Here is a 14,726-nt window from a genome sequence, read left to right on the forward strand (position 1 = left end):
GCTATTCCATTTTCTGATCTTTTTGCAAACCAGGCCTTAGTCAGCCCTGTTTGAAGTTACTCACAAAAAAACCACGACATAAAAGGGAACGGGACGGGTCAGCAGTCTAGAAAGAAGTTCTCAAACCCATAGCTTTTGGGAAAACTGTTTCTGTTTTCCCACTTGGACCTGAAGGGATCCTGTTGGTGGGGCCCCTGGCCTGATGCCCTGGGAGGCACACGCACCCCTCGGGGTGGCCTGCGGACAGTAGGCTCTGGGCCCGGCCGGCCAGCTGCTTGATGTTCCTCCCGTACTCCTCCACAGCCCGCTGCTGCCGCAGGTGCCGCTTCAGCATCACGATGGCACCCTCTTCATCCTAGGAGGCAGCGACTGTCAGTGCAAGCTCGGCCAGGCCCAGGGTGCAGCCCAGCTCCTGGAGGTGCCCAAGGTGCGGGGAGCCATGCTCACAGGACACCCACAGGAGAACCGCACACCACGCCTTCCTGCTACCCTCGTTTCCGGCAACGCCCGCACCTGCCTTCCTCTCGACTCCCCAGGTCTGATATCTGCGCTTCCAGGCCCAGCTCCAACCTTCTATCCCCTGAAAGCTTCCTATATCATTCCAGCTTTTAGAGACCCCCCCCCCACCTCACCTCTCACCCCCTCCCACCGTAGGTCATTGACACAGAATCCATGGCACAAAAAAGGTGAAGGACCCTTGGGTTAGAGCAAATCTCAGCTGGCACACAGGGCGGCAGCTGTGGTTCGCTGCAGCAGGGTCTTCTCAAGAGGTGGGGGGGTCCCCGTGCAGGAGGGCTCCTCGGACCCCCTCCCCAGGCTCCCACAAGGGATGTGACTGTGCCTCAGCTCCTGCTCTGGCCTCGGGCCCCTGCCTGGCACCCCAGCTGAGCCCACCTCGGGGCTCTCCTCGGATAGGACGTAGAGCTCCTGCTCGCTGATCCAGGCTTCGGCCTCACCCGCGTCCAGGTAGTACTGCTGCGCCTCGCTGGCCTCCCGTAGGCGCCGCAGCCGCCCGGCCGCCGCCTCCTGCAGTGTCTCCCAGGAGCCCTGCAGCTGCTGCAGGCGCTCGGCAACGTCCTGGCAGTCGATCTCCGCCGCCTCCACCAGCTGCTGCCCCCGCTGCAGCACGTCCTCGACGCGTGGCGCATGGCCCAGGATCTCGTTCTGCAGTGTCTGCGGCCAACAGCAAGGGCTCAGGGGCCGCCTCCCCGGGCGTACCTCGCCCTCCTGATCAGGGAGCTAGGGCCCAGCAAGCGGTGGCCAAAACTGCCCCTGGGCCTGGCCCTTCACGTGTCCTCCTCACCCTCCCGGGTCTCCTGAGACAAGCTCAGAAACGGGCACAGAGCTGCCAATCAGCGGAGGCAGGGGCGGCAGAGCCGGGCTGTCCGGGATCCCAGAGCCCCTGCTATTGACAGTCCCTGTTCTTTCTGTTTCAGAGCTTGATTTCTCAGTTGTACAAGGTGGGCAAAAGGAAAACAATTTTTAAATGGCCTTTTGATACCTTATTTTAGCAGCTTTCATTCCACATAAAACAATAGTCAACAGTTACTCCCTGTTCAGACTAGGATTTTGCTTTGTTTTTCTCCATTTCTATTTCTCAAATCTTTTGTGAGCTTTGTATTATTTCCCATTTGAGCCTCTGGTCACCAAAATGGCATTTTCCTCCCACTCTGGTGACTGGGTCACTTTTTTCTTCAGGAGGCCCACGCGTTACTCACTTTCTGGGTCCTACAGGCCGAGGCTAGCTGCTTCTTGCATGTGGGCTCTTGGCTCCTTACCCCTCATCTCCTCCCTTTCTAGAATTTCCCCACGGCCTTTGAAACCATCTGGAGGGCGGGGCCAAGAGCAGTACACATGGGCAGTACAGTGACATCAGCATTTAAAATATATAGAGATAGAAACATCCACAAGTCCCCTAACTTCCTGAAATGCATTTTTATTTTTTCAAAGATTGGCACCTGGGCTAACAACTGTTGCCAATCTTTTTTTTTTTTTCCTGCTTTATCTCCCCAAACCCCCCTGTACACAGTTGTATATCTTAGTTGCATGTCCTTCTAGTTGTGGGATGTGGGACGCCATCTCAACGTGGCCTGATGAGCGGTGCCATGTCCGCGCCCAGGATCTGAACCCTGGGCCGCCGCAGCAGAGCACGCGAACTTAACCACTCAGCCACGGAGCCGGCCCCTGAAATGCATTTTTACACTTTATGCCCAGAGTCTCGATTCCAACAATTTCCCATGGTCTGTGCAATTATAGTCAAGCAGCCCATGGTGTCAGCCCCACTTGCCTCTTTACTTCCCCTGAGATCTTATGACCTCTCAAGGCATTTCCCTCTCTCTTTGTAAGTGGTTCCTGCCTAGGCTCCTGTGCAGTGTGCTTACTTAGGATGTCTCCTTCCCTGACTTCATTCATTCAACACGTATTTACTAAATTATTTTCTAGGTACCAGGCCCGGTTCTAGATTCTAGGGACAATACAGAAACAATATAAACAAAACCCTTGCCCTCATAAAGTTTACGCTCTACTAGAGGAAAGAGACAGTAAGCGTGTAAATAAGTGAATGAACGTAGATAATGGGTTCCCTGGAGTGGATGCAAGCCTGGACTGTCTGAAGGCCAAGGAGAGGGCCAGAAGAGCTGAACACTGTGAAGGAAGGCAAAAGTGAGAAGAGAGGGGAGTTAGAGGCAGACGGAGGCTGGATCAGACAGGACAGTGGTTCTTAACCCTGGTTGCACACTGAATAATCTGGGAATACAGACACAGCCAGGCCCTCAGCCCCAGAGATCCTAATTAATTGAACCAAGGTGGGGCCTGGTGATTCTAAATGCAGCCCGAATGGAGAACCATTCGGGTGGCACCTTGCAGGATTTGTTCTTGCCGCAATGAACAGCCATTAGAGCAGTGGTTCTCAAAGTGGGGTCCCAGGCCAGCAGCATCAAGATCACTGAGGATCTTGATAGAAATGCAAATTACCAGGCTCTACTCCCAGCATTTGATTCAGTAGATTGGGGTGGAGCCCGGTCAACTGCACTTTAACAAGCCCTCTGGGTGAGTCTGACACACCAAAGTTTGAGAACCACTGCAATAAAGGGAATGATGAAACGGGATTTCGGCTTTAGCTGGGCTAGCCTAACATAGTCTTTGCTAGGGCAGCCACGCTCTCCCAAGAAATTATATTCCCCTTCCTGATTAGGGGAATCCCATCCATATTTGTCTTGCCCTTTTCCTGAAATAGCAACCTTCAGCCAGTGGAGCTCAAAATCGCTTGGCAATAACACTTATTGAAGCTAGAGAGAGTCAAAATCTTCAGTGTGGGAAAGACCAGAGTTGGCTCATTTTACAGTTGAGGAAACTGAGGCCCTGAGGATACTGTCTTCTACCACCTCCCTCCTTTATCTGGAGGTTGTGGTGTTAACTGAACCCCCGACCCCCGCCACCACCTTCCAGCTGAGGTCCCTGCGTGTGGCTGCCTGAACCTTAGTGACCAGATCACGTCAAGTGGAAGCAAAGGGCCGAAGGAGCTTTTAAGAAACCTCTTTGGACATAAACCATTCAGGCCCTTGCACAGTTGCTGGGTTCTGTGAGCTGATATTCTGGGGAAGGAGGTACTGTCTAACATGACCTTCCTTCCCCAAGGAGCTGCAATACAGACTGGTACTTGGGGACACACCACTCTTCTCTGGGATAAGTTCCAGACTCTCCTTGCTCGTGGCTGCAGCTGCCACTTCCTGACCCGACCCAGACAGCAGACCAGGCAGGAGGGACTCTCTGCCCCAGAGTAGGCCAGCTCCTGGCCAAGCACAGAGGCACTGCCACCCTAGGTAGCTGGCCTTTGTGGAGGATGCAGGCTTCCCCTGCAACACTGATACAAGAGGAAGTGTGTGTGCTCCCTTCTAGGATTCTGACCAGGGCCCCAGACGTTCCCAATCAGGCCTAAGTGAGAGCAGAAGAGCCGACAGATGTTAGCTCCAATGGTTCAGAGTCCAAGTTTAGTGACTTCCTAGTGGGGTTTGAGTTCCACAAGTATCCTCATGTGTCCAGAGAAATGGGGCCTGCTTACCCCGAGGACACCCAACAGGCCAAACTCAGCCCTGGAAGAGGCAAGGCAGCATTGGAGAGAAACCAGGAGCTATGTGGCCTCTCAGGGAGGCCATGGAAACAGAAGCTGTACAGCACATTAAACCCTAGCCAGGCCTCCAGGTCCTGTGCTCACCTGTGCCCTGATGGGTCTGAATGGCCCCAAATCCCAAAGCACCTGGACCCTCCCTCCTCTGTGGTCCTCCCAGAATTCTCTCTGCCATCACTGAAGCTGCTCTTTCTGCTACAAGACTACAAATACAGACTGGGCACCCCATAGCTACCGAGAAGAACAATAATCTGTAATCTGCTGTCACTGGCCTTCTGCAGGTCGGGGCTGGCTCTCCCTCCCTGGGCGGGGACGGGGTGGGGGTGGGGCAGGTGGGACTGACGAGGTGAGGCAGACTCACCTGGTTCTTCTTCATGAACAGCTGCACAGTTTGCAGATTAGTGCCATAGTCAACCGACTGGGCCAGAGGCAGCCTCTCCTCCACCCAGAGCTGTGGAGACCAGAAGGCAGGGGACAGCCGATGACAATCATGGCCACTCCTTCCCAACCACTCACCATGGGCCAGGCAGAGTTCTGCCTGCTGTGTCTCCCTGGTTCTTCCCAACACCCCATAAGGTTTTGCTCCCATTTTACAGATGGGGACATTTCGAAATTTTGAATTGGGGTTTCAGATCACTTGCTCCTGGTCACACAGGGGACAGGTAATGTAGCTGGATCTCAAACCCAAGTCTGTCTGGCCCTAAGGTCAATGAGTGAGTTACCGTTCAAAAAGCACTGGATTTAATTTTATGTATAATGTAATCATCACAACAACCCTATGAGATAAGAGGGTGAGAGGACCAGACATCTGCTGCCAAGGATCGTCCTGGGTGGCAGCCAGTTATCCTGACGGCAGCTGCCGGCTCAGCTGCTTGGGGCAGCGGTGAGGGGGCTGCAGCCAACGCACCGTCTCATCCTCTATATCCCGGCTGATCTGCAGCTTGGCTCTGGATGATTCCAGCTGCTTCTTCCTCCTCCCCAGGGGCTCCAGGAGGTTCAGGAACTGCTTCTCGATGCTCAAGTCCATGTCCCCCACCTCCTCTCCTTGTGAGGGCACCTGGGCAAACAGCTCCCCCAGCTCCTCCTTCCGCACGTTCACTTGGTCCTCCACACGCTGAGATGCAAGGGGACGGTGTCAGCACCAGTCTCGGCCCCTGGGCAGCCCCTCCCTCCTCTTCGTCATCTGTATCCTACCCATCCTCACAGGCCTGGTTTGAGCTCAGCCTCCCCAGGAAGTCTCCCTGGACACCCCCTCATCTTCTCCTCCACGGAGCGTCTGTCCCATTCTTCTCACGTGTGCATTTATTAACCTGTTGGGACCCCTGTCTTACCCATTGCCAAGGGGTAGGAAATGGGTTGTGAACCAGGAGACATTTTTGCCCTATAAAGCAGACCCAGCTAAGAGGAATGGATGGAGTACTCTCTTTCAGGTTTCAGATTTGCTCCCCAAGATCCCCTCTATTCCAGTGTGCTTACGTGCCTTCAGCTTAGCCAACATCCGGTTGACGCTGGTCAGGTCCTTGCCCGGGTCATCCGACCGCAGCTGGTCCTCCATGGCGCTGATCCACTTGTTGAGGTCTGCGTGAGTCTGCGAGCGCAGGTCGGAGCTCCTGGCAGCTAAGAGGTGTTGGGCCTTCTCCTGCGTGGTGGTCTGAAGCTCATCCCAGAGCTGGTGCAAGGCTTCCAGCTTCTGGGACACCAGAGCTGCAAACTGGGGCTTCTCCTCCATCAGCTCCTTCCCTTCCTGTGTGAGGAAGAAGGAGAGCTCACCCTCTGAGCTGGGCAGCCTTGGAGCAGCCCTGCTCCAGGTGGGTGCAAGGGGCTAACCGAGGGGAGGTCAGTGAGGCAGAATCTGCCTGGAACTCAGGCAAGGCTCAGCTAAAAGACTATGCATACCCAGAGTCATCTGCCGTGGAAGGTGGGACAGGGGGAGATGTGGTTGGGAGACTGCAGTATGGGGAGCTGCAGACAAGGGTCAGCGGGTACTCAAATTTTTTTAGATTAAAAAAAAAAAAAATCCAAGATCCATGCAGTCACAACCAGCCTGGAAACCTCCGTGTGAACTGCACTCTCTCGAGCTCATCTTCCCAGAGGCTGTGCACTAACCTTTGGTGATATCTTTCAGTTACTGGGTTTGTCCATCTGTTTTTCACCTGCATAAACGGACCTCTTTTGGGTGGGTGCAGTATGCTCTGACTTGGGCCCAGGAATACATAGTGCTAATAACAGTCAATCCTTACGGAGTGCCTAAGGATGCCAAGCACTATTCTAAGTGCTTTATGCTCACAACCCCCTGGGGGAGGTCTGTTAGCATCTTCATTTGACAGATGAAGACTCTCAGGCACAGGGAGGTGGAGGAGTCAGAGTGCCTGGCTTAGAGCCTGCACCCTGTACCACCGTGGAATGGCCTCATGTGGACCGCAGGCCTGATTCTTCCCAGACAGTCACAGCAGGGAGAAGCAAGGGTACCTCATCCCCAGATCTGACTCCAGGCGCATTTTGACTTGGGCCCCTGGGCAAGCTCATTACCAAGTGGACTCTTGGTTCCCCATCTACAAGCGGGGGTGAATGACCACTCCCTGGGGGTTGTGCCCATCCAAACGGTGAAGGTCAGTGGCCCCCTGGACCTCTTGGCTCATCTCACATATTGCCCTGTGCCTGGGCAGAACAGTGTGGGGCCCTGGTGAGGATGATGGAAGGCAAACAGAGGTAAATGCCTTCCTGGCACTGGGGAAGCTGAAGCTCTAACTAGGGTGTCCTCAGTGTCCAGGACTGTCCCCAGACTCAGGTCACCCAGAGGAGGCACCAATTCTGACCAGGCTTAACAGGACTACACTATCAGGAGATCTGAAAGTTTAACTACTATTCAGAGAGGTTTTTTACTTCTAAGTCCTATACTGTCCAGCAAGCTTCAGGACAGTGTCTATGCCCTGGGTGAAGCCCATTCAAGTAAGTCTAGCTGAGCAGAGAGCCTCCACCACTCGCTTTACTTACTGCGTCGATGTTCTCCAGCCACCCTTGGTGGGAAGCCAGCTCTGCCGCAAACGCCTGGTGCTTCAGCCATTTGTTATGAAGGTTTCTCGCTTCATCATAGGAGACATCCGGAGATGTCAGCAGCTTGTCATTGATCCAGAGAGTCAGCTGTGGGTAGAAAGAGTGAGTCCAAGGGTCCCTGATGCACCTCTTTGGCCAGGGGCTCAGGGCAGGACCTGCTGCCCACCTCTGGCTGCAGACAGAGAAGGCCGAGGGGAGGAAGTACGAACACAGCAGGGTAAGGGTACTACTCTCCACTTGGATCCCTAACTCCCAGCACAGGCAACTTAACCCATATTGTCTCAGGGCTAAAAGATGTGCACTGGTGGTCTCGCCCACCAGAGTGTGTGCTGTGACACCAGGGATGTTTATTCTTCTCTCCATAGTTCCAGGACCTAGGACAAGGCCTGACCCATTACAGGAACTCAACGTGTGTTTACTGAATGGATAGATAAATCCACCTTTTGGCAGTAGGGTGAGAAATCATCAATAAACACAGGGAAAATATTAGTGGAGGAAGAAGCCAAGGGCAGATCCTATAATTAACAATGAGGGATGGACTGTGATGAGTATCCAATGTTTCCAAGATGTCCTGGCACTATACCAAGGCAGGTTTGTGCCAAGGGCAGAAGGAGACAAAAACAAAGTCATTTGGGCTGAGTGGAAAGGGGCATGAAGATGGGAGCAGGAAAGAGGTCATGGAAAGCCCCATTCCACGTGGAAGTACTGTCAACAGAGGGACTGGGAGTACAGGTTAAAGCCCTACCCTGTGTAGCTCAGCCCAGGCTGAACAAGAACCTTCTGAGTCAGCCGTTCTCCAACTGGGAGGCTGGTTGAAAATGCTGCTTTCTCTCTCTCACTCATTAAGATTCTGATTCATCTGGGCCCATGTGGGGCCCAGGAGTCTCAATTTCACTAGGGCCAGGACTGGCTCCATAATTTCCAGGGCCCAGTACAAAATGGAAATGTTCAAAATTATTAAGAATTTCAAGATGGCAACAGCCGAGCACTAAACTAAACATGGGGCCTTTCTAAGCACTGGGCCCTGTGTGAATGCACAGGTCGCATGTCCTTGAAGCCAGCTCTGACTAGGGCTCTAGGTGACTCTAACGTAGATAGTCCTCAGGTCACTCTTTGAGAAACCTTGTCCTAGACTTGACAAATTAAAAGATACCTTTAAAGATTTGAAAAAAATAATTGTAGAACCTAAGATTCTAGAAGATGACCTAAGCTGCCAAGTACCCAGAGTTCTCCACTCATGGGATCCCAGACTCCTGAGTTAGAAAGGATCCCTGCGGACTTCCCACCTCTAGGGCACTTTGCTCCTTGAAAGGAATCTCCTGCAAAGGGGCCTGCCTTGCTGGAGCCTCACCTCCTGGCAGTTCTGGAGAAAGTTCTGGAGCGCCAGGTTGTCTCTCAGAAGATCTGAGGCCTCCTGGGCCTTCTCATTGTTCTTCTTGTGCCTAGAAGGGAAGCCAGAAGCTGTAGTCACAACAGTGCTGAGCCTGGGGTCCTTGCACAGCATCCCAGCCCTACCTGGCTCCTGCCCTGTGACCCGGGGAGCGGAGAGTACCTGTCCTCAATAAGCTGCACCTTCTCCTTGATCTTGTCTGAGTAGAGGTTTCCCTCAGCTACCAGAATGTTTCCAGAGTCCACAGGACTCAAGACCTTATCCCGGTTGTTCTCCATAGATGCCAAGAAATCCTCAAACTTCCGGATCCCCGCCTCTGCAGCTTCTAGGGAGTCTGGGGGCTCCAAGTGAGCCAGAGTATATTCCTGTTGAAGCAAGTTTCCAGACAAGGCATGAAGACAAGCTCAGGAGGTGGTTAGGGCACCTGCCAGGCAGGAGGTCCATGTGCAGCCATACAGGCTACAGCGTGAATGGCGCCCCCTGGAGTTGTACAAGGAAGAAGCTTTCAGGCCTTGTCACCCCACCCCCACCCAAGGGCACCTGATGAACAGTGTGCCTAGAGCCACAGGGAAAGGTAACTACCCAAGCGAAAAGTCGCTTCTCTAGCCTCTAACTGACCCAAAAACAAGGCACAGTTTGGGACACAAGGCTGGAAAAGGCACATGATAAGGAACAAAGAGGACTGTCCCCCTAATTAGTGGCTAGAGAGTCCAAGAAAAGCATAATTTGGTCCCTGAGTCCTGTAGCACATTCGAAGACTCACCTGTGCTATTACCCAGGGCAGCCCCCCCTCTCTGCCCCCAGCCCTGAATGCCTCTCTCTACCTGGTTGCTGAGGATGGCTTCAGCCTGCTTGGCATCCTTCTGGAACTCCTGGAAGCCGAGGCACTGGGCAAGGGAGCGGCCGCGGCTATCCCACATCCGATGCAGGGCATCCCAGCCACTATACAGGCCTTCCAGCCGCTGGCCCAGGAGCAGGTACTCTGGGTCTGTCTGGCCATGGATCACCTTCTCTCCAGAGGCCTTGATGTGATGGAAGTTCTCTTGATGCCTGTCAATGTCGTCCTTGATGGCCGCATGCTGCTGCAGGAGCTGCTCGGCCTCCGGGAGGGACTCGGGTGTGTCCTCGGAGGCCACAGCCTTCTGGGTCACGGACAGCCAGGACTGGAAGTTATCCAGATCCTGCAAGAAGGCCTGTAGCTGGCTGGCTTCACCCAGTGAGGCCTCCTGGCCCTCCAGGGCTCGCTGCAGGCCCTGCCACAGCTCCTCCACATACTTCTGCCGCTGGCCAATGTCATCTCTCTGCTCAGGGTGTGACTCCATCAGCTGCAGCGACTCACGCTCCAGGGCACCCGTGCGGGCCTTGATGGCAGTCACATCGTGCTCCAGCCCTGACAACTTCCGCTGGATGGCAATGACGCCTGCCAGGTCTCGGCTGAGGTCCTTTGTGGACTCCACTACCTTCGTTTTGTCCATGATCCACTTGCTGGTCTCCTCGCAATCCACGCAGTAGTTGTGCACCCGGAGAGCTGAGTCTACTTTTCCCCGCCGTTCTGCCACCATGGCCTGGAATGCATGCCACCTGCCAAGGGGGACACAGCGGGGGCACATAGAGACACCATCTTCCTTAACTCTTTCCACAGGGCATCCCTTCCCAGATTTCCCACCAGAGTCTCTCCCCACAGATCTCGCATGCCGAAAAAAAATCATCTACCCAAAAAACTGTGGTGAGTAAAATTCATTTATCCAGTTTTACCCAAGATATATATGACCAATATGATCTTTCCATCAGCCGGAGGCGAGCAGTGATGTGATTCCAACCATAAGTAAAGGAACATGACGCTTAGGTAGGCTCTTTAATGTAGTTAAATTTCAGGCAAATATATGACCTCCCCAGATTTTGTGAAATACTGAAAATAATTAGAAAGCCCACATTATGAACTTCAAGAACGCTTCAGGACAAAGGGTCCCAGCTGCCCTGGGGGAACTACGAAAATGCCTAAGACCATGTTCAACATGCCCAGGGCCAGAAAAAGTCACCCTGGCTCTAAGAGACAAGAGGCCTGATGAAGAAAAGGAGGAGGAAGAGGAAGTAGGGAGGGGAGAAGCTGGGATTATAATTAAAATAGATGACATGATCTTAACCTTCAAGCGCAGTGCTGGAATGAAACTGGGAAACGTGCAAAGTTCTGGCAGATGTGCTAGGGGCCTGAGGTTGGTCTGCAGACCACAATAAGCCTCTTCTAAAGAGCTGCCCATCAGCCTGGGCCCAGACCACCAGGAACACCTGCCTTGGGCCTGGGTTTACTCATTCTACATTACTGTACCACATAAGCACACGAGAGTATGCTGAATGCCCATTCACGAATCAAACCCATCTCTCTTGAATACCCCCAAGGTTTAACCATTACGTTAGCCTTTAGGATAATATAGACATAGCCAGACTTTGCCTTATGGACTGTACAATTTAGAGAGAAAGTAAGAGCTCTCAAAATAAGCTCACAAAATAAGTACAGTACTACGTACACAGCACATACCAGGCAAAGGGGACTAAGGGAGCTGTAGGAGCAATGGGGTGATGGTGGCAGGTTGTGTGATGGTCTTCTGAGCTGTATCTCAGTGACCAGATCTCTAGAGCCTCCACTGGAGTGATCAATAAGGTGGGGCCCTGAGTACCTCTCTCATCTTTGCATCCCCAGGATCTAGGGGCTTGGGGTGGAGGGACTTGGCAGAGGGACTGGATAGAGTACGCTGTGGGCATTTCCAAGGTGTGACAACAGCTGCTGTCCGGATTGAAAGACAGGTCTGCAAAGAGAAGTGGGAGATAGGCTGGGAAGGATCGAGACTATCAGGAGAGAGAGGAGCAAGAGCCCAAAGATTGCTCAGCTCCCCTCCTACACTGTAAAGAATTCTGTGCCTGGCATGCAGATGGTGCTGAGGCTGGGAAGTCAAAGGAAAGGAGCTGAAGATTTTCTCCAAGTTGGTCTGAAACCACCAGGAGGCGATAGTGAGGTGCTCCAGGGCTGTGAGATCTCCTGGCCCCATCCAGAAGCCACGGGAGAGGGTCTGGCTGTGCCCCAGGCAAGAGGCCCCATGGTGACTTCCCAGGCTTTTCCTGGTGTGACCTCACTGGAGCCGCCAAGCAGAGGCCACACAGGGGACACCTTGGGGTTTGGGTCTAGTCTGCCTCCCAAACCCTCTATTGCACCATCTCCAAGAGGGAGGAAGTTGACAAAGCCGCTCGAGTCAGCACTGGCCAGGCCATGCTGGGAATCCAGGTTTGGTCCTGGGCCCAAGATTATTACAAAAATGGTCAAGTGGAATGCGTACTGTGGAAGGTGATCATGCATTCAATAAGTGTTTGAATGACTCATATGTGCCAAGCTTGGCAGAAGATATTTCAGTTTTGTCCTGTTCACTCATTCACTAAGCATTTATCACGCAGCCATCACGTGCCTTGTGCCAGGCACTGTTCTAAGCTCTGGGATACAGCGATGAGCCAAGTAAAGGGCTTGCTCTCATTGGAGTAGGGCAGAGACAAATCAATGAGTCTACAACCCATCAGGTGCTGACAAGTACAAAGAAAAAATAAAGGTAATAGGATAGAAGCAGAGGGGCTGAGAGGGAGGGAGGAATTTAATATTTCAATTGAGTGGTCAGTGAGGACTGCTCCAATAAGCTGACATGTGAGCTGCCATCTAAATAAAGTAAGGGAGTAAGCCAAGTGGATATCTGGGAAAAGAACATTGCAGACAGAGAGAACCTCAGACAATAATGTGCCTGGTGCGCAATACACGAAGATATAGCTCTTCATTTGCTTGTAGTCTGGTAGGAAAGTTCTTCAGGACCAAAGTAATTATAAAACAAAGCAGAATGTGAAGCTCAAAGCCAGTAAGAGGAGGGAAAGATAGATTTTCATCTGGGACTCTGGGCAGGAGAGGAATGTGGCCTGGCCTAAAGGACGGACAGGACTGGAAGTATGTAGTTGGAGGAGGACACACTCTGGGAGAGAGCACAGCGCGGGCATGGAGGCAAGACTGCTAGTGGAGGCGAAGAACGATAGTTGTTTAAAAAATATCTGAAGAGCTATTGCATGAAAGAAGAATCAGAATAAGTTTTGATCTCTCTAAAGGGCAGAGCCAGAACCAGTGAGTACAAATTTCACTTCAATCTGAGATCACACTTTCTAAGTGAAAGGAGTTGTCCCAAATTGGATTGGTTGCATGGTGAGGGGGTGAGCTCCCCATCCCTGGAAATGTCTGTGCAGGGGCACAGGCTGTGTGGGCACGTCGCTAGACTAGATGACTTCTCAGGCACCTTTCAACTCTCAGATTTAACGGAAAGCCATCTTCCCAGTCCATCCCTTAGGTTCTCTCTCACCTGAGGATGGCAAGTTCCTTATGCATTTCACTTAGGAAGGTGCATGGCTTAGGGTCTTTAAAGATCAACATTCTCTGACTACAGCTCATTAAGGCAACTGATGTATAGCTGACAACTTCTTCCTGTGTCTCGCATATGTGCACACTCTTGCACACGCACCCCCGTTACCGCCAAACCTAAAGAGCAAAGAGGCGTTCTCCTCCTCTGCAGAAACCTCACAGTTACAAAGGAATCCCTGAACTACATCCCCTACATTCCCATCTTTGGAGGCTGAGACAGTCGGCCTCGTTCTAGTGGCTCTGAAGTGTCCCAGTCGCCCCCTGCCTCCCAGTAGGCCCCTCCAGAGTCTCCACCATGCTGACCCTTTTCTTCCCTCACTCCATCTCAGACTGCCTGAGGCCGAGCAGGGCTTGGGCACAGTGTAGGGAAAGGGGCAGGCCATGGGGAGGTGGTGACCATGCAGCATTGTGTGTGTGGGGCCCCAGGGAACACACGTGTGCTGTCCTCAGAGATCCCGAGGAAGCCCTGGGCAGTTAGGCCCTGTACTGAGAGCTCCTCTGGGCCTGTTTTTTGTTCTGGCTACACAGCGTGCTCAAGGCTTCCTGCTAATTCTCTTCTTCACTCAAGCCAGCCTCATGATCGAGACTGCAATTTGGCGCAGACAGGAGCTTTCTTTTGTGGACAGTACTTAAGAGCTGTCAGAAAGCAATTTTCCCTGCCTAAGAATGTCCGGGGCAATGTGGCATGAGTACCATATGGCCTGATTCTACGGGCACACTCAGAATGTCTCCTCTTTCACACAGGATACCCACCCCCCACCAAAGGCATAGCATTTGCAGCTCTGTGAACACATCTCTCTCTCCCTCCCTGGGACAATCACCACCCAGGTCCCTCCTCCTTGCTGCTGCAGCTCCAGCGTCAGAAGGAGACCGTGGCTGAGAAAGACAGGAGCTCTGAGGGCTCAAACCTGGGAGTGCATAGGATGCGTCCTGACTTCTAGGCCACATCCCTGGGGGTGTGTCATGTGCCAAGAGGAGATGCCCCCAGCCCCTAACCCTACCGACACCCCACCTGGTGTTCAGGTTGTCTTGGTACTTCTTCACTTCCCCACTGCGTGGGTGGCCACTCTCTACCAGGCTGTTGGCAGCAGAGTTCACGCCTTCAATCTGAGCCATCAACGACTTCATCTCCTGGTCCAGAATGTCAAACCTGATATGGACAGAGAAAATGAGGACTGGAGAGGCAGCAGCAGGCACTTCATTGCCAGTGGCCACCCAGTCTCCAGAACATGTAGCTCCTGCTTTCTCCCTCCACCTCCTAAATAATTTGACCAGGTAAGGGAGAAGAGAGGAGAAAGATATGCTGACACACCCTATTTTCTGGTTCATGGGTCCAGTTTCATGGTTTAGCATTTCCTGGATCAGGCTAGGAGAGAGCTGGTTACTTACTACATGGGCCACTGGCTCAAGAGAGAGGTGTTGGGGAACAAAGAGGTGTGTGTGGGGGGCTAATCGCCACAGAGACTACCTGGCATGCCTACCAGCTGCTGCTCTGAGACCCTAATTCCACTGCCCTGACATCTTGACCTGAAGGATACCCTCCCCAGGCAGGTGCTCTGTCCCTGAGCAGGAGAAGGGAGAGCTGCTGTGGGGAGGGGCACTGTGTGGTTATAAAAACTGACCCTTCTGGGATAGGAGCCCAGGTCTATCCAGCATCAGTGTGAGACCACCTCAGCATGCTCCCAGGAATGTGCTCTTCTCCTCGACTCTCCGGATTC

At 52.9% G+C, this 14,726-nt stretch overlaps 1 protein-coding gene across 6 annotated transcripts in view; it reads right to left on the reverse strand.

Moving 5' to 3' along the window:
- Window positions 1-14,726, reverse strand: part of SPTB (spectrin beta, erythrocytic) — a 114,429-nt gene that overhangs the window by 22,792 nt on the left and 76,911 nt on the right. For all 6 annotated transcript variants that reach the window (XM_023627911.2, XM_023627906.2, XM_070249543.1 and 3 more), the window contains 10 exons: window positions 14,021-14,158; window positions 9,395-10,151; window positions 8,733-8,935; window positions 8,532-8,622; window positions 7,121-7,267; window positions 5,607-5,870; window positions 5,034-5,240; window positions 4,488-4,577; window positions 895-1,173; window positions 225-355 (listed from right to left, as the gene is read on the reverse strand). In XM_023627911.2, the coding sequence (XP_023483679.1) occupies window positions 225-355; window positions 895-1,173; window positions 4,488-4,577; window positions 5,034-5,240; window positions 5,607-5,870; window positions 7,121-7,267; window positions 8,532-8,622; window positions 8,733-8,935; window positions 9,395-10,151; window positions 14,021-14,158 (2,307 nt within the window). The remainder of the gene's footprint in view (window positions 1-224; window positions 356-894; window positions 1,174-4,487; window positions 4,578-5,033; window positions 5,241-5,606; window positions 5,871-7,120; window positions 7,268-8,531; window positions 8,623-8,732; window positions 8,936-9,394; window positions 10,152-14,020; window positions 14,159-14,726) is intronic.

This window comes from Equus caballus, chromosome 24, assembly GCF_041296265.1.
Source record: "Equus caballus isolate H_3958 breed thoroughbred chromosome 24, TB-T2T, whole genome shotgun sequence".
Taxonomy (NCBI): domain Eukaryota; kingdom Metazoa; phylum Chordata; class Mammalia; order Perissodactyla; family Equidae; genus Equus; species Equus caballus.